A 26310-nucleotide genomic window follows, 5' to 3' on the forward strand; every position below is an offset into this window, starting at 1 on the left:
AAAAAAAAAAAACAAGAAACATAATTAGTTCAGTTTTCTGTATTTTCAATTTGAATCACAGCAGTTCCTAATTTTATGAAAACAAATAAAACAAACTTTGTCCATTCAGTTTGGGGGAAGGCCATGATCAAATCTGCAAGCATGTCTTAGTCAATAACCAGGCACTGGAATCATTTTGTGGAAGTACAGCGCTGGTAACCCAACATAACTTTAAAATCAATGATTTCACATCAATAAGTTATTCAGGAAGCTAGTGTCTTCATCCAGGAAGATAGTGTTATTACACTGTGTTATTCTTGGTGTTATAAGCAAATGATCTTTCCATAGGTTAATGCTAATTCTCCCCAAGGAATAAATACATGAACAAATTATACATGATGAAAGTAAACCAAAGCTCTAATATACAGGCAAGCTTTGACTTCTATAGATTTCTCACTAAAAGGGTTCAACCTCAATGTGACCCCCAAACATTTTCCAAAAACGACAACTCTGACATTTTGAACAGACACTGAAATCTTGCATATCTTGCATATCGACATCCCTTAGAATCAGCTTGGGTGGGGATAGGGACAAGATAAAATCACCCCTGTAGCATAATGGTAACGTTATGTTGAGGCACAAGGTGGCAAAACCTTCTTCTTTAATCATCAAATGTCCACTTGATAAAGGTCTGTGCCTCCCACATGCATACTGCAGCCTGGCTGAAGTGTTAGGGAATGTCTATGCCCATGCTGCGGGGCAGGTATCTTAATCAGACATGCTCTCCGATAAAGACCCCCTGCCCCTCTGCGTCTGCTCCAGTCGGTTCAGAATGAACTGGCTTGTGTCAATGAACCGCTCCACACAGTTTACGAAGCACGTCTCTGTCCGGGAGTCCAGCTTGGGTCCAGGTTTGTCCATACACTTCTCCTGTTACAGACAAAGGAACACCCCTGTCAAACACATACCTTTCTGGAAATCATGATATTGGGTAGCATGTCTGAGTTATTTATTTACTGTTTAATGGTAATATATATATATATATATATATATATATATATATATATATATATAGACACACACACACACAGTACCAGTTGAAAGTTTGAGTACACTTGCTGGAAACTAGTTTTTTTTCATAATTGACCGTTTTATGTCATATACGTTTCCGTAAATACTTGAAAATGAACACACACGTTACAATATACAAAACAAAACATAAGGAGTATCAAAGCAATGATCATGAAAATTGAACATTGTCTTTAAATCTTGGATTCCTCAAAATAACCACCCTTTGCCTTAATAACAGCCTCACAAACACGAAGCATTCGGTTAACAAGTTTCAGCAGGGAATCACCAGACATGTCTTCCCAGCTGTTCTGCAGCAATTCCCAGAGATGTAGGGCACTTGTGGGTAGCTTTGCTTTGACTCTTCTGTCCAGTTCGTCCCATACAAGTTCTATGGGATTGAGGTCTGGAGACTGGGCAGGCCAGGTTATTAGATTGAGTTGTCCTTCACTTTCCTTCTTCCCCAGATAGTTCTTGCGCAACTTTGAGGTGTGTTTCGGGTCATTATCTTGCTGAAGAATGAAGGACTGCCCAACTGTCCATAAGACCGACTTCTACTCCTCAAACGTCCAGTTTCTGTGTTTTTTGGCCCAGGCAAGTCTCTTCCTCTTATTCTGCACTCTTAATAATGGTTTCTTTGCAGCAATTCTTCGAGTTAGGCCAGCTTCATGCAATCTCTTCTGAACAGTTGATGTTGAAACATCTGTATTTCTAGTAGCATTTAGCTGAGCTTGTATTTTAGGGACAGTTAATTGCCGGTTTTGCAGACTTGTGACTCGAATGAACTTGTTCTCCGATTCTGAGGTCACCCTTCCTGCCTGACCTTGTTCGGTCCTCATGAGTGCCAGTTTCTTCAAATCATTTGATGGTCTTGGCCACAGCAGTTACAGACACTTGCAAAGTTCTTGCGAATTGTCTTAAAGAGTGACCTTCATTTCTTAAAGTAATTACAAAATTACTTTTTTTTTTGCTTAACTGAGCATATTTTGCCATTTTCTGCTCCCTTACATCCAGGAAAGACAAACTTGTGCCTATGCTACCTATATTTATAGTAATCATGGACCCTCACCCGTTAACAATAATTGGTGACAAAAGGTTAATTAGGTACATGCTAGTTAACTCAGAGAACATCTAGTCAACACTTTTATAGTTAGGCCAGTGTTCTAACACTGTGTTATACACATTTCAGACTTAACTGACTTGGGCTTCAGACTGAAATCCCCTTGCTTTGGGTGGACATTTCATTGAATAACAAGATTTACATTTTATCAGCTTATATAAGTACATGTATCATATAATGAAATATTAAGTGTTTATAGAGAAGTTTAAACAGTTAAAAGCATAGATAATCATGAAAAGCCTGGTTTCAAGCAGGTGTACTCAAACTTTTGACTGGTACTACCCATCTATCTATCTATCTATCTATCTATATCTATCTGTCTATCTATAATATGCATCTGTCCAGTTTTAAAGTTTCAATTAATTAATGCAGACCATACAGCCTGCCATTCAATAGTTTTAACTTTGCAATGACTTAGGCATATGTCTTCCCAGTCATTTATGCTATTTTGTTATAAACATCACCATAGGTGTTAACAAAATAACCCCAAACCCACCTCAGTCATTAATATGTCTCTGGGCATTACTTAGTTCTACTTCTGTGTAACTACAGCTAAAAACTAAATAAGCAAATTGCCGTCAGTGCGACGCCAGTGGTTTATAAACATTATTAACACCATGGTGCTGTATACACTCACATCTCGAACGATTCGTGCTATTTAAAAGAAATACCACTACACAGCCATATGCAACTCGGTACATATAAACACATATAGCCAGCTACTAAATACGAGCAAGCTTTTTCACTGATTAAGTTTCAGCAAGACGCATTTAGACTTGTGAGAAATGTATGCTTTCTTTATTAGGGGCCTTGATCTGTGTTCTTTCTTATGCAGTTAGATGTATTTAAAATCTGCGTTGTCCACCAACAAAACAATTTTACGTATTTTCGGTTATTGCCTAACCCTTACCCAACAGACGTCTGTCATTTGGTGCACGAGTTGCTGAAACCTCTCTTTCTGGGACTCCACCTCGATAAACTGCTGGAGTTGAGGGTCTGCAGTCACTCCTTGCGTGTCCATCCGCGCATGTGGCGTCTTTCTTTTTATTTATTTATTATTTTTTTTACGAGAAAGCGTCAAGTCAAGCCGGTTCCTTAAAAAAAAAAAAAAAAAAAAAAAAAACGAAAAAAAAAAAACGTGCCGATTACCAAACCGCAGTTCCTGACCTTCACTTGTCTGGGCTCCCAGTTCACAGGAAACGGAAAGACCCAACCTGGTGGGCGCAGGCAAGAGCAGCGAGTTTTTTCCGCCGATATAATACAATTAGCGCTTCTGTTTTTCTTTTTTTTCTTTTTCTTTTTTTTTTTTTTTTTTTTAAATTTGATAAAATTTTCCGGTATTTATTTATTTATTTATGATTTTTTTTTTTCTCTGAGTTGTTTAATCGGTTTTTATCAGAAAAAAAATCGTAAGCCATAAAATATAATATTCTGCTCCTTGAAATAGTGATTACGAGTATGTTCCAATTAACCATCTGTAACAAACGTAAATGATTTATTATTATTATGTTTTGTGTTTACCCAGATACATATCTAGTCCCCGGGAGCAAACTGCTGAGCTGGATTTTGTAAGAGCATTTCACAGCACTGGGGAATTACCCTTCATCATCAACCGCCTTTCAGTGGTTATTCGAATATTACCCCTAGGTGGGAACATACGGTAAACACCGTGATACATGTGCAGTAACCGTATAATGTGCTGTTATTGTCTAATTAGTTTGTTGCATGGTTATTTTCTGTGAAACGCACTTAATAATGCCAAAACAATCGTCATGGATACTGTGATTTACTACAGAACTATCCTCACGTCATGCGACAGATATTACACAGCAAATTCTCCTAATAGACTGGTCCATAATCCATGGTAATATCATCTCTGGGGTATAGCTTAACTACAGTACCAGTAAGTATATGTTTTAACCTTAATGTGATAAAAAAAAACTAAAAAAAATTGACCACTCAGCTTTATAAGCCATACGTTCTAGAAAAAGAAAACACCAGCAATGATTTACTCATCTTAACATGAGGAAGAGTACAGAGTGTTTAAAATAAGACCCAACATGGTCTGTGTTGCTGGTAGTACAAGCCAACACAGAAAAAGCTTAACGGTTAACTGGAAAGAATATCCTTGAGGCCACACTGAATGCTGTCAGTATTATCTGAATTAACAGCACTGTTCAAAGTGGCCCGAGAACACCCAAGCAAATACATTTCCCACCAGTTCCTTTTTGAAAATGAAATTAAACGCTTTTTTCATCATTATGGCTTTGCAGCACGTGTGGTAACAGGAAGGTTGTCATAAGATGCATCAGGTTGCTTTCTGTGTAAAGTCCTCCCTGATGCTAAACATTTCTTTACAGCTCCTGACTATAAAAGTATTTCCTCTACTTACTGTTGTTGCCCCCTGATATAGTCATCCCTTACTCGTATACAGCATCATGTTCGAGGTGGACTTGCAGAGGCACTGTAAGCACCAAGTGGTATCACTCACACTTTAAAGGCATGAATCTAGTGAACCTGCAGTATTGTTATTTGTATGTAGTTGTGTGCCTTTCACCTCAATGAGTTAGTTGATATCTCCCTGGTCCTTAGTGGCCATTTCAGAGCTACAACACAATCTGGTACAGTTTGGCACAATTGGCAGTCTCGTGGGTCTCTTGAGTTAGTGTATGAGAGGAAGCACTCATGGTGCTTGATGAACAATGGTCTTTAACCGTTTCATGTATGAAATGTTAAAAAGTAGCTGAAAAGAAAATGTTTTAGACACATAATATATTTTTAATTGTACATTTTTTCCGTTGCTTAATTGCTGATAGAAGGCCATCATGCATTTGCGTCTTCCATCTGTCCCCATGCAAAAACTAGAAGAGTTTTTTTTTTAATTCGTTCCTGTATGAATCCTGAAGTGAATCCCTGTCCTGTTGTTTTACTCACCCTGCCCTCTCTACAGAGAGAAAGCAAGTAGGCTTCAGCTGTCAGTGTTGTCAGCATGGTGCTTTTCAGTTTACCACAGTCTCTGAATGCCTTGAAAGAGTATTTTATACCATCTTTACTGAATATTTAACATTAATTTAAACATTTTCTGAGTTTTTTTTTTTTTTTCATTAATCTTTGTAACACAATCCGTTTGTACAATTGTATGACATCTAAATATTTTGAGTGTTATGTAGGCTCCTTGTAAGACATCTATTATAAAACACATTTTTTTGTTTTGTTTGTTTTTGTTATATAATTCAGTTATATAGTCAGTCACTGTATAATATATATATATATATATATATATATATATATATATATATATATATATATATATATATATATATATATATATATCATTCAATTTCTGTCTCTGTTTAGGGGCTGCTTCTAAAAAAAGCTGTTGTGGTTTTATACATGAGCACAAGGGCTGTGCAACAAACAAGGATATTATTTAATGATTGAAAGGATCTTTGCAGACACAGTAATAAAGTATTATACAAAACACATGTAATAAGATATTAAACAGGTAAGAAATGTCACGTAAAATAACCAGGCAGCAAACAAATTAGACAATTGTAATATTCTGGCATAGAGATGGCATCAAGTAAAATAAATAACTGAAGAGATGGTATCCAAGGCAAACAAAGCAAAGGTAAAAAGATAAAAACTTTTTTTTTTTTAAGCAAACAGAATTTTTTGATATTCTTTTTTTCTTTTGTAATGACCTTATTATTTGTTACTTCCTCATGTAGACTATTTGATCTTTGTAGTTGTTTTAAAATACAGGTTTGGTGCATATAACATCTATAAAAATAACTGGTACTGAAGCTAAATTAATTTAAGGTTATCAGGATGCAGTTTAGACCGCATGTTCTAGAAATCACCTTGGATCAGATAAAAAAAAACACCTTTCTATAGTCCTGGGTATCACACAGCTACAATATTATAAAACAAACTATCTTATAGAAAGATGTACAGCAACATTGAAAAGCTTCTTGTTTGGGGTTTTGAAAGTTCAGCTGATACACCAGTGTAACCACTAATCTGTCCCTAGTGGATGCACGAAGCAGACCTACATCACTTAGATATAACACTTTGAACAAATGCAGTGTTTCCTACATCAACTGAGACTAATGGTGTAGCAGCTAGACCAGAAATTCTTGAAACTTTTGAGGTTCTTATTTTAAATAAACACGTAGTATTTTCTAACACTTAAAAAATGTCTCAAAAAAAAAAAAAAAAAAAAAAAAAAAAAGATATTTTATTCACATATATTCCGTGGAGTACTGCACAGTACTGTGGAAGTGTCTTAAAGTGTCTCAGGAAAATGGCAGCTGGTCTGGATCCCAGAATTCACTCCTCCTGGAGCTCATACAGGAGATCCTGGATGTAGGAGACAAGCACCTCGAAGGTAGGCCTATCCTCAGCTTTCTGGAAATAACAAGGAAAAAACAAATAAATCAGTCCTTTTATTTGTTAACAACTGGAACAAATAGAAGGATTGTACACACACCCTTATAACTGGCATATGAGAATATGAAGGAAATTGGACCAGTATTGAGGAATAATTTAAAATCTTATGCAGGGATTTTTTTTCTGTATTATTGCTCAAAATTGGTGTTAATTTGACCCAAATCACTACTTTCTTGCAAAAAAACCCCACAAAACCCTGTTCTAAGCTATCATGCCCTCCCTATAAAATACTGTACAGTCCACTGGATGCGATACAAAGAATACCTACATTTGTTGTCAGAGCAGCTAACATACACATTTCATTACAAAATGTGGTTACCAGACAGCACTTTGTGTTAAGCTAAAGGTCATAGCATCTATGAACACCCTGATGAGATGGTCCTTAAACATGAGTTGGTCAGCAATATAAAGTTTACTTCAACATTCAGTTGCATGCATTTCTCATATCTTTGAATACAACAATGTAAAGACCTCATGCCAGCAGTCTTGCATGATTCTGTAGACCCTCTCATTGGCCTGCTGGGGGCGGTACAGGCGATAGCCAGATAGGAGTTTATCAATGATTTCTGTGTTGTTGAAGCGCTCGAAGGGCATCTTCCCCAGGCTGTAGATCTCCCACATCAGGACCCCTGTGGAACAACACCATTACAATGAAAAGCATAATCCCAAACTCACCCATCTAGGCTTAATAAGACGTGACTGAGTATGTTACCTGTAAAATATGCCAATCTAATTAAGCTCATTCTAGAACAGAATAAAACAGTCACATGTTTTTTTGGGCTAGAACCTCATGAAAAATCTTCACTGGTATTAGGGCTGGAACTAGGCAGGCATGCTGATTGGTTGCTTCTTATCACAGTGCACCTTTTTAAAAAGGTTATGGCTGCATAAAATAAGTCGGTGCCTAATAAAATGAAAGGGCCTGTAATACCTACTTATTAATTGTTAACTTTGGAGTCGATCAGAATTATTGCAGTGCTATCATTACTGGTGAAATAAGAAACAGCTTTTTGATTTTGAAGGCGAGCACTGACCATAAGCCCAGATGTCCGATTTGCTGCTGAATTTGCAGTAGAGAAGGACCTCAGGAGGTGACCAGCGGATAGGAAACTTTGTCCCAGCCGAGCTGGTGTACTCGTCATCCAGGACATACCTAATTAAGAGGAGAGAGAAAGGAGGGGTGCAGCTTTACAGGACGTTGGATACACTGCATAATCCACTCCAGGGGGAGTTCTGGGTATACAAAACGAATAATACCCTCCACAGTTAAAAGTGGGATACACAATATAATTCACTCTATACATAACAGTCTGTGTGATCATCACGTAGTACTATACTGACAGTGCACACAATAAAAAAAATGAAAAGGAATGTACCTGGACAGACCAAAGTCAGTCACCTTGACAGTCCCATTGTCATCCACCAAGCAGTTTCTGGCAGCCTAGAGAGGGACCATAACAAAGAGAACAGAGATAAAACTGGATACAAAGGAAGTGCATGTAGAGGACAAACCGACAAGGAAATCGCTACCATTGTGGCTGTTTTATTTCATAGGTAAAGCATGCATTTTAGGTAAAGCATGCATATGGCATTTTCTTTATTGCTTTTCTTTGAGCTTTATTGTACTTGCCAAAAGCAGAGAACTTTGTTAAATTCAACAATGTTCATCCTGCTTCAGCACACAAGACAAAAGACTGAAGTCACATTGCTTTTTTTTAATTCTGTTTGTTTGGCTATGCTTTCCTTCTTAACCGGGTTCCATTTTATTTGTAATGACCCTATGGTTACATGTACTTGTTACTGCCTATTTTTTTAAAACAACACAATACAATTCCCCTAGTGAACTTTGACATACTGCAGTCATTTCTAAGTTTGGCCAAGTTTGGTAAAAATCACTGAAACTCTCATGATTTTGCTGGCTAGCCGTGGGTGCCAAATCTTGTAGCTCCAGGCAGTGCAAACGAGGCACAGATCCATTCCCATTGGAAATACTTGGTATTCCATGAGCACAATAACCAAGAATCTTCTCACCAGGTCCCTGTGTATGTACTGCTGGGACTCGAGGTAGGCCATCCCCTCGCTGACGTCCTTGCACATCTCCAGCAGTTGTATGGGTTGAGGACGCTTGAGGGTCTCCTTCAGGTAGGAGAGCAGGCATCCGTTTGAGAGGAACTCAGTCACAATGTAGATGGGCCTCTGCTTCGTGCAAACACCGTACAGCTGGACCAGATGGGGGTGACAGAGCTTCCTGATGGCAAATTCAAATGGAAATGTATTTATTTAACCAGGATGGAGCCCTCGATATGCTTTTCATTGGCGAGGGGGTCCTGGCAAAAAGTAACATGATAAAAATCAATGGCAAAAAAGAAACAAGTCATTCAAACCAGACAAAAACAGTTCAAACAGTTTAGATGATCCTGGTCCAAGTCAGTATTTGCTGGATTTGCAACCCTGGTCAGATTGAAAATAAATATTTCTGAGTGATTTAAAAAGATGTTGTGAAGAGGCTGTTTTAATGTGTGAATGTAATGAGTTCCAAAGTGACACTTTGTCCCAGATCGGATCTCAATTTGGGGATTGTAATAGTGGTCAAGAAAAGGGAACAGGCCTGTTTATAACAGGAATCCTCCTACCTCACCCTAGTTCAAAGACAATATGTATTATTTTGTCTACAGGTAAGCACCAATTGCCCATTCCTTGTTTGGATTTGATAGGATTTCATGTAGTTCCCGGCGTGGAAGAATTTCACTATGAATCTATGAAGTCCCACACATACAATTACAGTCCCTGCCCGGGACAAACCTGGCAAAAGGAGAAACGTTATTCTTGGCAGTCTGTCTGTACCTCTCTAGGTTACTGAGACCACCCCTTCATTGAGTCCTCAGTGGAAGGTGTAACTTACATCATGACCTTAGCTTCCTCAATGAAATCATCCTCTGACATGGAGCCTTCTTTGATCATCTTGATGGCCACGTCAAGCTTGTCTTGCCACTTCCCATGCTTCACCACTCCAAACTGCCCGTTGCCGAGCTCTCTTAAGAAGGTGAGATCACGTGGGTCAATCTCCCATACCCCTGCAGACACAAAAACAAGCACAACTCAAATGCTGGAATCCTTCTGCGACTGTCCTGGCTGAATCTGCTCTGCAGTCTTAATATTCCTCCTCAATGCCCCGGACAGATAACTAAAGTTTCTTTGCAGACAATGGGTTCATCTAGCAAAAAAGGAATGGGATTTCACATCCCTGACTTGGGACCAGTTCAGTAGTGATTCAGTAGTTAAGATTGTAACTGAGAATTAGTCATTTAGTTTTAAAATGTTTGAAAATTAAAAACTTAGTTCCAGCTGAGGATAAGCTATTCCTTGCTAATAGATAATTACCTGCTCAGTCCTGATCTGGCCTAGGACACTGATATACTGGGATTACTTAAATCTCCAAGAACTCGTGGGTGCACTTACCATGTCCTAATCCAGCTGTAGAGGGCGCATGGCGCTCTTCAAGTGCTGCAACATGCCTCAGTCTGCTTACCATCCCTGGAAACAAAACAACAGCAGGTTTTTCCCTGTTTATGTTTGAGATCTCTTAAAACGCCGCTTCTTAGACAGACAGAGTGACTGTCTCCCTCTTGTGGCTGGAAACAATGACCACAATGGCTCATCACTGCCAGTCTGGTGGTTCAAGAGTGAAGTATCTCAATCAAATTCCAGTCTCTGTCACTTAACTACACCTGTTTGAATCATTCTGCTGCAATAGGTTTTCTGCTTTCATTATAGTCACAATTGATTAAAATAATTCCTGTAAGTCTTAGCTACTGTGAATTAAAATATCATGGTAAGAATCAGTAAATCGATACAAAAAAACCCCTGTCAGAATGTGGTCTGGGGTTTCTTAAACACGGTGCTGTACCTGCGCAGTTGTGTTGATGGTAGTGGATCAGTTCGGGGATGGTACCAAAGCAGTGCTTCTCTGCCACGTAAAACTGTCCGTCATGCGTGGTGCAAATGTTATAATGTTTGCAATTCCCCCTAGCCTCCCTAGAAAACCAGAGTCTCTTGTTAGTAAAGCAATTACCAGAACTCTACTTATCCCTGAGGAGCTTGATGTATTGCATGTGCTAAGCTTTACTGCAGTGTAATTGCATTCATTAATCAGAAGTACTTCAATCCTAGCAGGTCTTACTGCATATTCAATAGCCATTGTTGGTACATGTATCACCTCCTTACCACAGTGCATTTACACAGTAATTTAGCAGTCTTCCCATGGTTACACGATGCATTTCACTTTTATTTTTTTACAATGGTTTTCCAAGTTTTTTTTTAAATATGTTTTACCACACTGCTCTAGGCTTTACCTTGTTTACTTCTGCTTTTCCAAGCTTTCACTGTGTTTTATTACACTATTCCAAACAAGTACTGTATATACCTGAATCTCTCTCTCTTTGTCTGGTTGCTAAGGCTGGTTTTAATACATACATATTTTGCTGTTTGCTATCTATATATTTATTTATGACTGTCTGTCATTCAATCACTGTCTCTTAAAAGAAATGAAATAAGGAATGTCATACATTGGCTTACCCAGTAGCTTTACTGAACACAGAGACAATGTATTTCCCAGCTTTACTGGAATCTCGGACTAAATATGCACCTTCTTTGTTCTAAGAAGTAAAAGAAAGGTGAAGGTAAACACACATACAGAAAACTGTACCAGCGTCCAGTCTGCAGCTCAGACTAAACCACATCTCGCAGGTGCGTTCACTTGACTCTCACAGCAATGCAGATGGACTTAACATAAATTTAACATCTAATACTGACCTCTTTTTTCAGAAGGTTTTCTGCCTGACTCCTGTTCATGTTTTTGCAAAACCATCTAACAAGAGAGCAAACAAAAATCAAGATGTACAGTATGATACATTATTCAGTGCTGAGCCTGGCATCTACAGGCAGTAAAGACTTGGGTCATTCGTAACCGTATATAAACGTGATATTTAGGGTGCTGATTGGTATTAATAACTGACTTAATTCATTAGTTACATATTAGTATTTAAAGCTTAGTGCAAAACAGTCGTCTAGCACATTTACAGATTCGTATTAATTTAAGTGTTGTTTATAGATAGCTTATGCCTGGTTTATATTTGATTTGTGCAGTTGTCTGTATCCGATTATGGCTGATTGCTTTACCAGGGCAACGTGTTACCAGAGCCCTGTGGTACCTGGGACTGGACAAACCCAAGACAAAGCTATTATCACCTCGAGAAAAATAATTACAGCTGGGAAAGATTTCCCTCATTCAGCCATATTTTTTTGTCATGATGGCAGTGATATATTAAATATAAAGAATGCAATTCGTATCCATACACCACAGTAACTCTGAGGAAAAGAGACATTACAGGTGTGTAGCACAGAAAGGAATGACCGACCAGCTGCATTGCAATGGACACACAAGGGATTAAAGCGCAGGGTAAATAAGACGGGACTTTTGCATGCAAGTGGTGTCCAAATATGAACTATTGAATATGAAAGTTGTTTCACTTTTAATGGAACTATCATACACTATATTTGCAGTCATATCTATTGCCATTACTTTTTTCCATCTGTATCAAACCTTATGTAGGCCCACGTTTACTTATTTTAAGGTATTTCATCCTACTTTGCATGCATATTTAATGTGAGCTTCATCTTTAAACAGTATCACCTTTTAATATTGATCACCCCTAAACAGCACACTGAAAACTGAAGCTGTTTAAAACTCACACTGAAAAATGGATGCAAAGTAAAAATGAGAAAACGGTGGGCCTACACACTGTAGGATTCAATACACATGTGTTAGCACATTGCTTTTCTAGAAGAAAAAAACATGGTGTGTTTTTTCCAATTAAAAAATAACAAATAAAAACATGCTAATGACAATGTAGGATCAAAGCTAGCTCATTTTGTGTTCTTTTACTAGTGCATTCAGAATTTCTCAAGTGCTGTGGCTTGTTTCTTAAAATAACTCTGTTCTCTTCCTCGGTAAACCTGCTTTATCATTCAGTACTAAACCAAGACTGACTTCATACTTACTCATACTTTTCAAGCTGATTTCCAGCTTCTACCACATAGTTAGTAGGTATGTAACCTTCTTGCCTGCAATAAATAAATAAATAAATAAATAAAGCAAGTGTAAATTGTGAAAGTTACATTTTTATGCTATAGGGTAGACATACAGTTTATCAGTTATTGTTAACTGCAAATGTGTGTTACCATATGCAAATCTCAACGTGTGATGATGCAAATTCAAACCATTATTTATAGATACTGTTTGCATATACTATGACAATCAATTTTAACCCTTAAACAGTATTGAATTGTGAAGCCTTTTTATGCAGAATAAAGTAGCTTACAAAACAGCAAGAGAATTCAGTAAACAGACAGTGGGAACCCCCATGTTCCAGTTATTATAATGATTCTGCTAAATGTGCAATATGAAGGCGTGCAGCATTAACAACTGCATTTTTATACCCCTACATAGATTTACTAAGCATTTAATCCTGCATTAAATATATATAATTTTGATAGTACATTTAGTCTTTTTTTTTCCTTAAAGACAATAAATAATGCACTGGACTCCAAACACTAAGAGCTGCTATTAAACACTGACTTTTTGATAGATCATTTAAAAATGTGGTAAGAGCCAAAGGGTTAATATATCCGCCCATTAGTTTGCTGACTATCCCTTTACATGACTCCGTCTTTCCTTTTAACCTTCCTTCCTCATTTCTGTAACTCTTTCTGTTCTTTGTTTTTCCCCTGTCCCCTTAAGGTTATTCCTTCTCATTCCCTGTGCTAACAGCATGCTTGCACAGTCCTGTAGAGCCTTTGTGGTTGAAGACCTGTACCTGGGAGTCTATAAAGTATCGTACACATTTTTTTAAATCTTTTTAAAAAGAACACAAAAGATTAAATATGTATTACCCATGCTACATTGGACATTGAAAATATGTTTTCATTCTGCATGGGATAAGAATGGAAAGCTAAATGCTTGTAGAGAGGGCATCTAAACAGCTTGTCTCACCCGTGTCTGTCTCTGGCCTTCCACCAGTTAGTGTCGGTCATTTCCAGTATGGTGTACTCCTCCCCGTTGGTCAGCGGCAAGTCCTGTGGGTTCATGGGAGTATAATCGTACATCGCTGTCACCTTCTTTTCCGAAGAGGGGGGCGGTGCAGGAGAGGGGGTGGGCTGTGGAGGGATGGGCCTTGATGCCTTCTCCTGGGCAGGGGGTTGAAGAGAAATGAAGCTCTGCAGTGAAGCTTGCTCCACAATTACAAAACGCCACACTGACCCCTTTAAACCCAACGTTGCATTGCATGAGCTAAAGCAGCATATATGGTCAAAACTGCATATTCAAGGCTTATTTCCATTTGTCTTGTTGGAGTGTCCAGCACGCTGAACAAAAAACTAGTATGGTCTCTGGACCTCCTAATGACATGAGCGGTGTGCTGGCACAATTCAGCATACACTAAACCTACAGTTCATGCAGTTCAGTACCTGTCTGACGCATGCCTCATCTTCCTTTGGAGTTGGGGGTAGAGGCTTCCTTGATTTCCGACGATATACTGAGAATTCTATGAAAAGTGATTGACATTAGTGAATGGGCATTAGTGACTCGTATTGTGACATACATATTTATTAGAAGTATAGAAGGAACAAATGCTGTATGTACATATATAATAATAATAATTGATTCACATAAAACTACCCTTAAAGCATGCATAAGGATCTTTTTATTTTATTGTGTTACATGTTCCCATGTGTTGCTACTGTTTACGTAAGGTGTGTGTATTGTTTTAATTATTATTATTTTTTTTTACATTTTGACCATTTTTTAAAACTTTTAAATTGCCCTGCCTCAAGATGGCTTCCTACGTACCCGCATGGACATCTCAGAACTACATTTCCCCTCATCCTCCTGCTCACATATGTAACTGAGATGGATGATGGGCAGGAGGATGATGGGAAATGTAGTTCTGAGACGTCCATGTGGGCACATGGAAAGCTTGAGGCAGGGAATGCAATTTAAAAGTTTAAGAAAGTAGTCATAAAAATAAATAAATAAATAAAATTAACAATACACACACATGTGCTCCATCTTTCGGGTGAGACGTTCTTGTAAGTGACTTTACAGCTGATGCATAGTTCACACGCCTTAGTCTCGTATCTTGTAAAGCGCTTTGTGATGGTGGTCCACTATGAAAGGCGCTATATAAAGATTATTATTATTATTAAAATACATGAAAAGTACTTTCATATTATATAATATATTTGTCTTTCAGTTAATAATGCAGGGTATCCACAAAACCACCTCAATACTGTAATCTACTTGACTTCCCCGGTGGTGAAAACAATAGCTAAATCAACAGCATCTCCATACATAAAGAATTTCATGACATTGAATGATCTTCAGAACGCCGCTATTTTAAAATCACTGCTATTGCAAGAGGAGGTGGCTGCAATGCAGTGGTTGCTTAGTGGTTTAGTTAATAGTGGTCAGTGGGGATGCAATTGGTTTTTAGGCATCAAAGTGGAAGAAAGGCTGTGCAGTATGTTGGTTCTATTCCTTATGAGACACACAGGTCCCCTCAGCAGTGTATACTGTCTAAAGCATCTGCTGGGACTGCCCTGCACTCACCGGTTTTGGCCTCAATCACTCTGCACCCAATGGCTTGTTTTATTTCTTGATGACAGCACAGCCACTGGCCATCTACCCAGAAGCATGGGTGAAATTTCTGAGCCAGGTCTTTATTGTGTCTCACAACTGCAAACAAATACATGCAGTAAGCAAATAAATACACAAATACATGCAAATCTGGAATTTACAGCTATGTCAGGCTATAACTGCTGAATGTCATAAAGTGCTTTATTCTTTTGTGTGTGTGTGTGTAAAATAGCAGTACTTAAATGGATAGATAGTTAACAGTTGCCTAATTACCTCATGGTTCTATTGCATAATTGCAGTTCCTGTTAGTTCACAGGAGATTATGAAACTGATGACATTACGGCTCAAACAGAGAATCATCTTATGATAAACTAAAGAGCAGCTTGAGCCAAAATGGCAGACATTAGGGTGCAGTTTCTTCACCTTCTGTACTAGAGCAACCTTTTCTGTTATTGCCTGGTGTTTATGGGTGAGGGTTGTGAGTGTAAGGGAAGTAGGTGTCCTGGAATACCTTGCAGTACCCAGTTTAGAGCTAACATTGTTATAATCCACTAACATTGCACCAAACAACACAAGGAAGAAACATCTCACCATGTTTCAACGTATGGATCCATTGCTTTCGAATATCATCCGTTTTGGCAAAAATATAGAGTGGGCCTTCATCATAGACAACCTGCAAGAGGGAAAGGACAGCTGGCAATTGTGAGCTTTGCTGAAGGTATTGCGAGTTGATGCTTTAATAATTGCTCCCCGAGCATCAAACTTCAGCTAGCACAGGTGTACAAAATGTCTTATTCAGGCTCTACCATACGTGCATTTTCTTGTTTCTTGTGTGGGCATGTGTATATGGGTGTGTACATGTCTGCATGTGTGAGTGTTGGGGGAATGTTGTGATAATTCTGATTTCCTTTCTGTTCACGGCTCACATATTCCTCTCCTTAGTCTTCTACACAGCAGTTGTTGTTTTTTACGTATCTTATGCGACACTAAATAATATTTTAATTATTATTCATTCTTGTTCAAGTCTTGAAAATTAGGAGTAAACCAACCAACACCCAAGCACCCAGGTTCTCTCGTATTGTAGACGTTTAGCAATAACAGACTTGACTTCCTTTTAAAATAAAATGGTGCAAACCCTGCACTGGAGCAAAGTAAATCTGTCCTCCGTCTAAGTAGCAGAAACCAAAATCTTGTTTTTCTTTTCTCTCGAGGCACCCATGCTTTTATGAGAGCGCTGCTCTATTTCAGTTCAAACATCTGGTGAACAGTCACAACAGCCTCAGCACAGAAACTAAAATGAATGGTGGCTGATTCTCACTTCTCTTATTTCCTGCTTCAGCCATGAGCTGTTAAATCTGTATTTCTGAAGAACCGGAGAGTTTGAAATGTTAAACTCTGCACTCCTTGCCAGACCAGATCTGGGGTAACTGACCAAATTCACAAGGAAAACATTTCAGTTAACCAGGATGCTGGCTTATCTAAAGCATGAAAAGTGGGTTTACAGTGACATACCCCGATGTGTTTAACAGTTACAAGAACACTACAAGAACCAGCATGGTTTAAAAAAGTGTGGTATAGTTAATCTAACATTATGAACCGCAGATAGGGACTGTCTCTGTCTGATTACACATCCTTAAACTGTGGAAACATGTTTTTCTGTGAACTTCCTAATTCTTGTTAATTCATTTTCTGAGAATCTACTCCAGTTTCACAGCTAATATAAAACAGCATTATTTTCATGTATCACAAATGATAATAGTAATACTAATAATAACAGTGTATTTCCCAATTCAGCATGTATAAAGTTGCTACATAACAGATCTAGCAAGTACTGAGCAAATCTTAAATAAATAACTCAATAACATCTTATAAACATACAATGAAATGGAAATTGACTTGGAGGGATAGATCTATAAAAGTTATTGCACAAAGACATCACGCTGTCCATTCAGGGGCACAGGTTAAGTAAGAAGATACCAGGTAAGTCAAATATATAAAGCAGAATGAAACCAGAAGAAACCAGACCAGTAAAGTAAAGGAGCATAAACAGCAGAGACAGATGCAATTGTAATTGCATAAAATCTGCTGCATGACTCATTTTGGAAAGGTTTAAGAGGACAGTTCTGTTTTTTGTAATTCTACTGTAATTAATGTGGAGCCAAAACCCAGCAAATTCAATTAAACTTGTCGCCTTTCATGTCTGTGAATCTTAGACTAAGTTTGTATAAACTAAAGCAAGTCTACAGTAATGTTATTCAGTTTCATGTAACTTGGATAAATCGTGTAAATTGAACACGTTACTTGAACTAAAATCAAACACATTTAACATTGCCCAATATCATATTGAGTTACTGTGAATTGTACAGGTATTAGATCTATAGAGTGGAGGAACTCATTATAGGCAACTGCGTGTTTAGGGAACCACTCTGGACTTGGATTGACTGCTCTGCTGGCTTTAAGATTTCTATTAAACATGCTGCTCAACCCTTTTCAGAGTGCAGGCCTGCAAAATACCCTAGTTGTAATTCCCCCAAAATTCTTGAAATTAAAAAAAGGAAACACACTAAAATAGCAAACGCACAGATCCCCTCGTCCCCCTGGCTGCCCCTCATTGGCCTGTAAGCCCTGACTGCCTGTTGTTAAATGTACAAACCTTAAGTTTGGTTAACGAAACTAAATTAAGTTTGCTTACTAATTATAGGCCAGGTGCTTCTTACTTGAGTACATCATGTTTAAATAAGACATTTAAGCAGAAATGAACACAGTTTAAATGAGGACCAACTGTTTACGACGTGGTTACCTGGAAAGGAAACATTTTGTCAGAGGAGCAGTTCTCCTCTGGCACCACGGTTTCTACACATTTGATTTTGTCAATATCCACTGACCCCTTCAGACCTTTCCTTTTCTAAAAAACAAACAAACATATACATATATATATATATTATTAGTAATACAAAAAATAGATTACAGAAACCAAGTTACCAGTTGTACTTACTAATTTCAAGTGTTAAACATAACTAAAATGAGATACTGTGTATTTTTGATTGGTTAAATATTTGTATTCTTTTTTTTTTCTAACCATAACATTTTCCCTTTAAGACAAAAGTGCCATAAACCTTACACTGGGGCAAAGTCTGTGTGTCTGGCTTCTAATCTATTGTTCATGCTTCTGAATCAGATGTGTCACAATCGACCAGTCTTCCTTGAGGTTTAAATAAGTCAGGGAAGAGGGATTGAAAGGAGAAGCAGGGCTTCATGATCCTTGCCCTGAATCTCAGTCTAGGCTGGAAAGCATAATACCTTGGTCAGGAGAAACACTATATAAAGTCGTCAAAGAACTGACCCATCAGCAAAGCTGGTAAAAAAAAAAAAAACTTTAAAACGCATTGGGGTCTATTCGATTGCTGGGAATAGCTGTGGATCCAAACACTGCCATAGATGTAATTGAATATTAAAATATTACCCTCCCTGGCATGTTTCTTATTGTTACAGATAGAAATACACTGCTCCCGGGCACTGTGTGATGTTTGATTTTAATAACACTGATACATAGATGGTCGAGTAGTACTGATCTAAACAGTGGTATTCAGATCTGCTACTGGTTATATCATTTGAATGGACCCCATTGAATTATAATCTCTGCTGTTGCGTGTGGTTCAGTTCTTCACCACAGATAAGTTCATATAACTTGTTTTAAATCCAGCAACCAGCCACTGTGACACCAGAATCAAGTAGGGAATTATGAAATGCAGACATACCCCTTTCTCATAGTCATAATAGGAGATCTTGTCAGCTGTCAGAACAAACAGCCTTTCCTTATAGTTCAGTGGCGATGTTTTCTTCTTTTGCTGGGATCGTTTGAAGAACTTTTCTTCCAGTATGGAAGTACTCATTGTCCAGTCATACAGCTCTTGGGTCCACCTGACATGACAGCATACAAGCCCATTAGTCAACACAGAAGGGAAGCATGTAATCAGATTACTGTTTAACAGTGTAAAAATAAAACAGGTGTGTTCTATTGTGACAAGGAGCTGAATCTTCCACTTGCCCTTTATGAAATAGACCACTTTAAGGAGCATATGATATAAGAATCAAGTGTGGTCGTATCTAGCGGGCTTTATTGATACAACCATACGTAAATATTTTAAAAGCACAGTGTAGCAGACAGTGTTGTGTGATACACTGCTGTTACGGAGTCTACCCCCTGTTGACGAGACGAGGTGAGGTTAAAAGTGCAGGGGCGGTTTCTCCTTATTGCGCTGCAGCGAACCCTGCTGGCCAGGCACCCAGTGAGATAAAAAAACTAACACCTGAAGGCTGGCCTTTGTCCTTCAGAGGCTGGTAGCTTGTTGAAATCTGCTCTCAAGTTCTTGGGTGTAAAAGAGAAAGAGACACCCGCTGAACATTCAGTTTTCCTGGGCTGTGTGCAGAATTGCTGTGGTGAGGGAAAAAAAAAATGATTGGACATTCCAAACTGGAGATAAAATTAGGGGCTTGCTAATTAAAAAATCAAATCTAAACCCCAGAATTCAGAGGAGCCCGGCTCTATTGCTTAAACACAATGTAAAAGTGTGCAAGGTTGTTGGTTCACGCCTAGCCCTGTTACAACAGCAATCAATTTAGTAAGACAGTATGCCTCACAGCTTACTGTTTATCTTCATATATGAACTGCATCTGTTCATCACATAAGTGCATCAGCATAAACCCACAGAACCCTAGAGCAGAGGCAGTGCTTTAGATTACAAACACATTTGTATTATTAATTGAACCCAAGGCTTTACAAAGTAAAAAGGACACAGGAGTGCATGCAGATTTGGTTGGGCTTGTATTTTGCTGTCTCCCCTATTTAACTGCACACTGTAGCTACGCTGTTTCTTAACAGGAGTTATCAGCTACACTGGTTCATTTTCACAGCTCTAACTCAACACAGGGTCTCATGTTACAGAACTATCGGAATCTCTTTGCAACAACATTCGTCAAGGCTCGACGAAGCGTTTGATTAATTATTCCATTCATTCATAAACTCAGTTGCTCAAATATACTTTCCTTTGTTATTTAACTAACAACCCCATTCACTGAGTCGTCAACAGCCTTCTCAGTCAACTGGCAGCATATCTGAGTAATGCTATGATTAAAAATGAAAGTACAGTCATGGACTACTGATTTGCATGCCACTGCTGTGTTTAAAAGAAAAGAAAACAAAAAAAAAAACTTTTGAAAAAGCTTTCCTAATTTGTATCCACCTGCTCAAATGCGTGTCCTACTTTATCATGGCAAACTGATTTCAAAGCTTTAATATACTTTTACAACAATATGCTTGACGACACTTTGTAAGGCTTTTATCATAGCAACTCGCAGACCTTTTTAAGAGTCACATTTTGCCCACTGTTAAAAATGAAGTCACGTGATTTCTCATGAACTCCCATGTTTCTTCTTATCTGGCATCGCCTGCTGATACACTTTTGGAGGTAGCGGTTTTGATTTTCTCCGTTATGACTGACTGTGTGGGAAAATCTGGTTTCCAAACTAGTTGATCAGGAAACTTGGTCTCCAGGAACATTGGACTCAATTAACACAGGTGAGCCTCTTTATAATATCTTCCACTTTCACGAAATCGTGAGTAAGTAGTTTTTGATGGTTCAAATCCAGTTTCTGATTCATATTAATATTATCCTGTATTGTAGTTATATTCTGGAGTATATATTCTACTATATAGCATACACGCCAATATTTGACAGTTGAAAATAGGTACGCTATATTGTTATTGTTCAAAGCCAAAGGCTGGGAAGCCTATTGTTATTGTTAAAGTTTTTATTTTTTAATTTTTTATTTTTTTTCTTCCCAAAATTTTAAACTGCTGCTGCTTGGAAGCTGTGTGACTGATCAGGTTCTGACTTGGCAGGTAACAAGCTGGATTCATTAGCTGTCAGATGCTGAAAGATTTTTGCTGTTGCATCCTTGCAATTGGCGCCGTGACACATTTTTCGATAAAACCTTTCGAAATCACCTTCTTGGGAGCCGGTGAAACGATTGATCTGAAACTTGGCATATATCATCAGCATCCAAACCCGCATCAAGTTTGCGAAGCAGAAGTTGCTGTGATAAATTTTAATGTCAAAATGGCCGCCACAAATCTTATCGAAATGCGCCCCTAACAACAAACGGCTGCTGTTTGAAAACCGTTTGTCCAACAAACTCCAAACTTGGTAGTTATCCCAGTAACAATAGGACACAAATATGTGAAAATGCAATGTTTTATAAAACAAGATGACCGCCAGGTGTATGTTTACGTCTGAAATTTAAAACTGCCTCAGTTGACAAACGGTTTACTTGACTAACTCAAAACTTCACAAGCATCACGCTTGAGACTGTAGCAATACAACTAAGAAACTTGTGTTAAACAAGATGGCTGCCTGACGTATTTTTGAAAAAAAAAAAAAACTTTTTCTGTGGAACTGCTGAAGTTGCTGATTTTAAACTTTTTAAAATTTTAAACATGCTTAGACGGATACTGATACTGGGGCTTGGGAGCCGTAAAACTGCCTGGCAGTTCTAATTATTATTATTATTATTATTATTATTATTATTATTATTATTATTATTATTATTATTATTATTATTATCATCATCAGAAGGTTAGAGCAAATTTAAGGTAGAAGAGCATAAAGCTTTTTTCAAAATACGTATGTTTTTGATGGGTTACATCACAACAAAGAATAGTCACTTTCAACCTAGTACTCAGGACAGTGGATTTCAAAATGGTGTACAGACTATCAAGCTGTGAGGATCTGGCAGCAAAATAAGGCAGCCAGTATTTTCCGGTCAAATTGGTACAGGTGGAGGATATGATATATTTATAGTTAGAATCTGCTGAAGCGCAACTGTGAGAAAGCACACAACATACATAAGAATCTGAACAGCACATAGAAAATAGAACGTTGCTGATACCCCTTATTAGACAGCAGCCATGTTGACCTTATGTCTGAACATTAGGGGATATTCCCCAGGTATTGTAGTTGAAGACACTCTACTGCTTGATCTCAAAAGAATTGCAATTTATTTTTGCAAGAAATAGCTAATAAAATGAGATAAAAACAGAGCTGTCCATTATCAATGCTCTAGTCAAACAGAAAACTATTTTAAACCCCTAACCATTTCCTGCCTTCTTTACAAACCATATGTCACCCACCTTCACACTATTAAAGCTCTCACACACTCAAGTGTTACCCCTAGCACATTTGCAAAGACTCCCTGCACGCTATGTTCTACAAAACTGCCTGCTGATTGGGTTTCAACACGTTAGTCAGAAAGATAGGTGGCTGAAGTACTGCTAAAATTGTGTATATTAGGGTAATGTTTTGCTATTAAAAAAAAAATAGTTACGTCCCTTGTAGAAAAAAAGGTACATTTTTTTCCACGGAAGTTTAAAATGCGGTCCCAATGTAGTTGTATGAGAACTGGATTGTGTTTTCAGGCTGAAAAAAGGCACAGCTTAAATCTCTTAATGTGCTCTTCCTGTGATGAATTGATAGCTTGGGTCATATTACTATTTATTGTGATATGTTGGATTAAGGATTCAACCTAAAGTGCCAGTATGACCCATTGGCTTGCAGTTAAGTCTAGGTTAGGGTTAGGCCATTTTAATGATCCGCTATGAATCCCAAACCCATATTTCTATTTGAGATCCTAACAAATATATAGAAACAATAATCAATTTATCATACTGACCATGGCTTTAGCAGCTACGCACCAGTAGCTATTTAAGTATAGTTAAAGCTGGCCAAGACGTGTGTTTAACCTGTTGCATTTTGGGACCTGTAGTTTATCTGCAGTGTACCAAGACACAATTGACACCTTAGGCCTACTCTATGAAGCTAATCCCATGTTGGCCCTATCTTGACACAGAGCTGTGTGACTGTGACAGGATAGCCGGGAGGACAGAGACTAAGAGACAATATACTGTAGCGAAAGCGCTGCTGCGCTGTTTTAATCCAAAAATGTCAAACAAAACACAAATCTCACACACAATACATTTACAAAATAACTGGCACAAGGGCCAAAACAAAAGTTTAAACAAAACTGTTCAGGCTAGGCAGAGCCTTCACTGAACTACACAACACAACACAACACAAAGTAATTTCCTCCTTTTTATAGCTTGTGGCTGGAGCCTAATTATCAATTACTCAATTAGCTCCAGCAACATTCTCACATGTATTTTGGCAGGGATAGGAAATTAACCCCATCCCTGCCAACCACCACCAAACACCACACAACAATATTTACAAACAGTGCCCTGCCCTGCCACAGTGATGCACTGCTTTTTTTTTATTACTTAAAAAAATATTTCTGTTTTTATAGTTTAAGACTTTGAGAAACATTTATAAACTAGTCTTCTAACTACTGCAGGCTACTGTTTGCATGCTATTGGATCTAGTTGCATGAAAACGTAAAAGGGCTTAATTCGTAGTCCTTGTGTACAGGGTAAATACTAGACTACTCTCACAGCAACTTCACTGTAAAAAATGGATACAGAGCTCTGTACCAAAGGAAACAACCACAATTTTATTTACATACACACACAGAGAAATGCTGTGTTGCAGTTAGATCTGTGTATTCTTATCTCCTGGAATTCCTTTGGGTGTTCTAGGTTTTTGTTACCCAATATTAATGCATAGTAATTTCAGTAAGATTTTAAAATCAACTGCACAAGAGAAGCAGTGTCTGTTATATCAATTCTGTGTTAATTCCAAGATGCATTCCTAATATAGTGCATATAAAGAGCTTCCTGATGAAAATTATCAGATGAGGTTTTTTTTTTTTTTTTTTGCACATCACTGCGGTAAGCGCATGCAAGAGAAGGCTAACCACAGATGTAGAATAGCAACTGTTTAAATATGCCTTAAACAGTGAAAGCAGGGCTGGCTTCAGAGGGGGTGAGGGGGATATGACTGCACCTGGGCCTCTGCTGGGGCCCATACCCAAGATATTCTAGAATATCTTTGTCCATACCATTTTTTTTTTCTTTTTTTTTTTTTGAAGTCCATTATCAAAAAACAAAAACAAAAAAACTGTTCTCCCAGTGGTTAAAAAATAAACCGTGTACTGTCAGTCAAAACACATATTATCAAATCAGAGCTACGTAGGCGGGACTCAGGAGTTCAATTTACGGGGGTGGGGTTGCATTTCTTTCACAGCTGCTGTTTATAAAGATTATAACAAGATGAATAAACATACTTCTGAAAAAAAATAAACACACAGGCCTATGATACAGGTCAGGTTTTCAAACCGAAAAGAGCAGAAAAGACAGCTAGAAATTTCCCAAAAAGAAGAAGAAAATGCTAAAAAAAAGTGTACAGTAAAAAAAGTACAGGTTTAAAAGTGGACTGAACCATGTATTGTAAACCTGGTACCCAGTCAGGCACCTTTATGTGATTTTTATGATTCAGCTACTTGGCCTGACTTTTGTACCAAACAGCTAAAAGTTGAGCTCATGAAACATAAATGTGTGCAGCTAAATAAACTGACTTTGAATTCCCCAAAACTTCAGTTAAATTCACAGCAGGACTACACTTACCAGAATGCATTGGGGTGTGGGCATGGCCGTAACTAGCTATGAGGACATTGCGTTCGTGCTTGGTGAAATTTGGTTACATGTCTTTTGTAATTCAAGTTTTTAAATGGGTTTTGGTAGCATTTAAGCATTAGGGTGGCTATTGAGCTGGTTTAAGCTTTCATATATCCAACTGTTTAAGACATAAGTTAGAATAAGTTTTGTGAAAGAGCCAGTATCACCACTACAGAAGTTGCAGTAACACCTGTCAATTAAACCATTCCCTTGTTTTCCATGCTACCTGCTTCTCTATTTTGGATTTATATTTATGTGAACAGCTTTGCCCACCACCTTAATTTTGCACCAGTCTTCACCAAACCTTTGTCATACATGCCTATCCTCCTATAATTCCATTAGGCTGTCATCCGACAAACTCTTCATTTTAACCTTTAAGGTGCTGTTCAATAATTAAGAAATGAGGGTTTATACTGTATTTTCAATGTTTTCCAGAGCTCTGCTAGGCGAGTCTCTGAGAGCTAGCTGGACAGACCCAGTTGATTGTCATGAGATAAATTCAGCTCTGTTTATTCAAAATCACCACATTGTTAGCCCAATGACCCTGAGATGTACTAGATTGTCTATATGGCTATACAAATAGAAATCAACTCACAAATTGATTTTTTTAATGTTCGTAATATACTGTTTTGTCTTTTTCTTTTTACAGAAGAGGCTTGATTTATTTTTGAACACTACCAGAAGCTGTTGTGCTGCATTTTGCAGAGTCAAGGAGAGGAGGAAATTAAAAGTTTCAGAGCAGAATACAGAGGCAACAACAAAAACCCTTAAACAGCACTTAATATGGACCAAAAATAAATAAATAAATAACAATACTTCTAATAATACAAAATTATTAAAAGCACATGCTACGTGCTGAATATTGTAAAAATGCTTGCATCATGACAGCTCTTCCAGTGGACCTGCTTTCATGCTGCACTGCATCAATAAGGGCTCTGAACACTATACTTGGTAGACTGCCCACTCTACATTAGGTACCCTGCGATCCCCTAGTGACAGCATTGAAAATGACCTGCTCTTACCTCCACTCTCTTCGAATCCAGCCCACAAGACACCTTTCCGCCAACAAACAAATAAGCACTGCTCCGTTTTATGGATGTAATTTATTTAGCTGCTGGAAGCCGGAGGTGTCATGCTTTCAATGTGTCTGTTAGCAAAGTGATAGCGAACCCCTCCCCCAACCTTTAAATAGGAACTTTTTTTTTCTTTACACAGTTCCCTTTTAGCTTCCTGGATAAGGCTGTTATTTGTTGGTGCAGTTTTGCATAAAGGATGTTACTGTCTCAGTAGACTCGCTAGCTTTACAGTGTTGCTCTTGTTCTAAAATGTGGCTCACCAAAAACAAACAAAAACAATAATTCTGGCATTTACTCA

At 38.0% G+C, this 26310-nt stretch overlaps 2 protein-coding genes across 2 annotated transcripts; both read right to left on the reverse strand.

Annotated features, from left to right (window-relative positions):
* Positions 1 to 24: 24 nt before the first annotated feature.
* LOC121295420 (mitochondrial import inner membrane translocase subunit Tim8 A) lies at positions 25 to 3374 on the reverse strand. Its single transcript, XM_041220004.1, has 2 exons — positions 3078 to 3374; positions 25 to 909 (listed from the first exon to the last, which is right to left on the reverse strand). Exons 1-2 carry the CDS (start codon positions 3186 to 3188, stop codon positions 748 to 750), a joined length of 273 nt encoding a protein of 90 aa, XP_041075938.1. The 5' UTR covers positions 3189 to 3374; the 3' UTR covers positions 25 to 747.
* Positions 3375 to 5513: 2139 nt separating this feature from the next.
* Positions 5514 to 26100, reverse strand: LOC121295222 (tyrosine-protein kinase BTK-like). Its single transcript, XM_041219650.1, has 18 exons — positions 25959 to 26100; positions 19070 to 19232; positions 18112 to 18216; positions 15903 to 15984; positions 15285 to 15410; positions 14144 to 14220; positions 13671 to 13864; positions 12680 to 12742; positions 11432 to 11486; positions 11195 to 11274; positions 10527 to 10654; positions 10079 to 10153; positions 9522 to 9693; positions 8651 to 8867; positions 7996 to 8060; positions 7654 to 7772; positions 7091 to 7248; positions 5514 to 6577 (listed from the first exon to the last, which is right to left on the reverse strand). Exons 2-18 carry the CDS (start codon positions 19202 to 19204, stop codon positions 6500 to 6502), a joined length of 1929 nt encoding a protein of 642 aa, XP_041075584.1. The 5' UTR covers positions 19205 to 19232; positions 25959 to 26100; the 3' UTR covers positions 5514 to 6499.
* Positions 26101 to 26310: the final 210 nt, after the last annotated feature.

Source organism: Polyodon spathula, chromosome 20 (genome assembly GCF_017654505.1).
Source record: "Polyodon spathula isolate WHYD16114869_AA chromosome 20, ASM1765450v1, whole genome shotgun sequence".
In the NCBI taxonomy this organism is placed as follows: Eukaryota; Metazoa; Chordata; class Actinopteri; order Acipenseriformes; family Polyodontidae; genus Polyodon; species Polyodon spathula.

What these genes read in the sequence shown, in the direction of transcription:
- LOC121295222 (XM_041219650.1), bottom strand. Translation starts at nt 19,204, where the DNA reads ATGAGTACTTCCATACTGGAAGAAAAGTTCTTCAAACGATCCCAGCAA. An exon ending in TACAGCTGGATTAGGACATG is followed by an intron (nt 9,694 to 10,078) that starts GTAAGTGCACCC and finishes TTGTGTCTGCAG; the next exon opens with GGGTATGGGAGATTGACCCA. An exon ending in TGCAAGACTGCTGGCATGAG is followed by an intron (nt 6,578 to 7,090) that starts GTCTTTACATTG and finishes TGTTATTTCCAG; the next exon opens with AAAGCTGAGGATAGGCCTAC.
- LOC121295420 (XM_041220004.1), bottom strand. Translation starts at nt 3,188, where the DNA reads ATGGACACGCAAGGAGTGACTGCAGACCCTCAACTCCAGCAGTTTATC. An exon ending in AAATGACAGACGTCTGTTGG is followed by an intron (nt 910 to 3,077) that starts GTAAGGGTTAGG and finishes TGTCTGTAACAG; the next exon opens with GAGAAGTGTATGGACAAACC.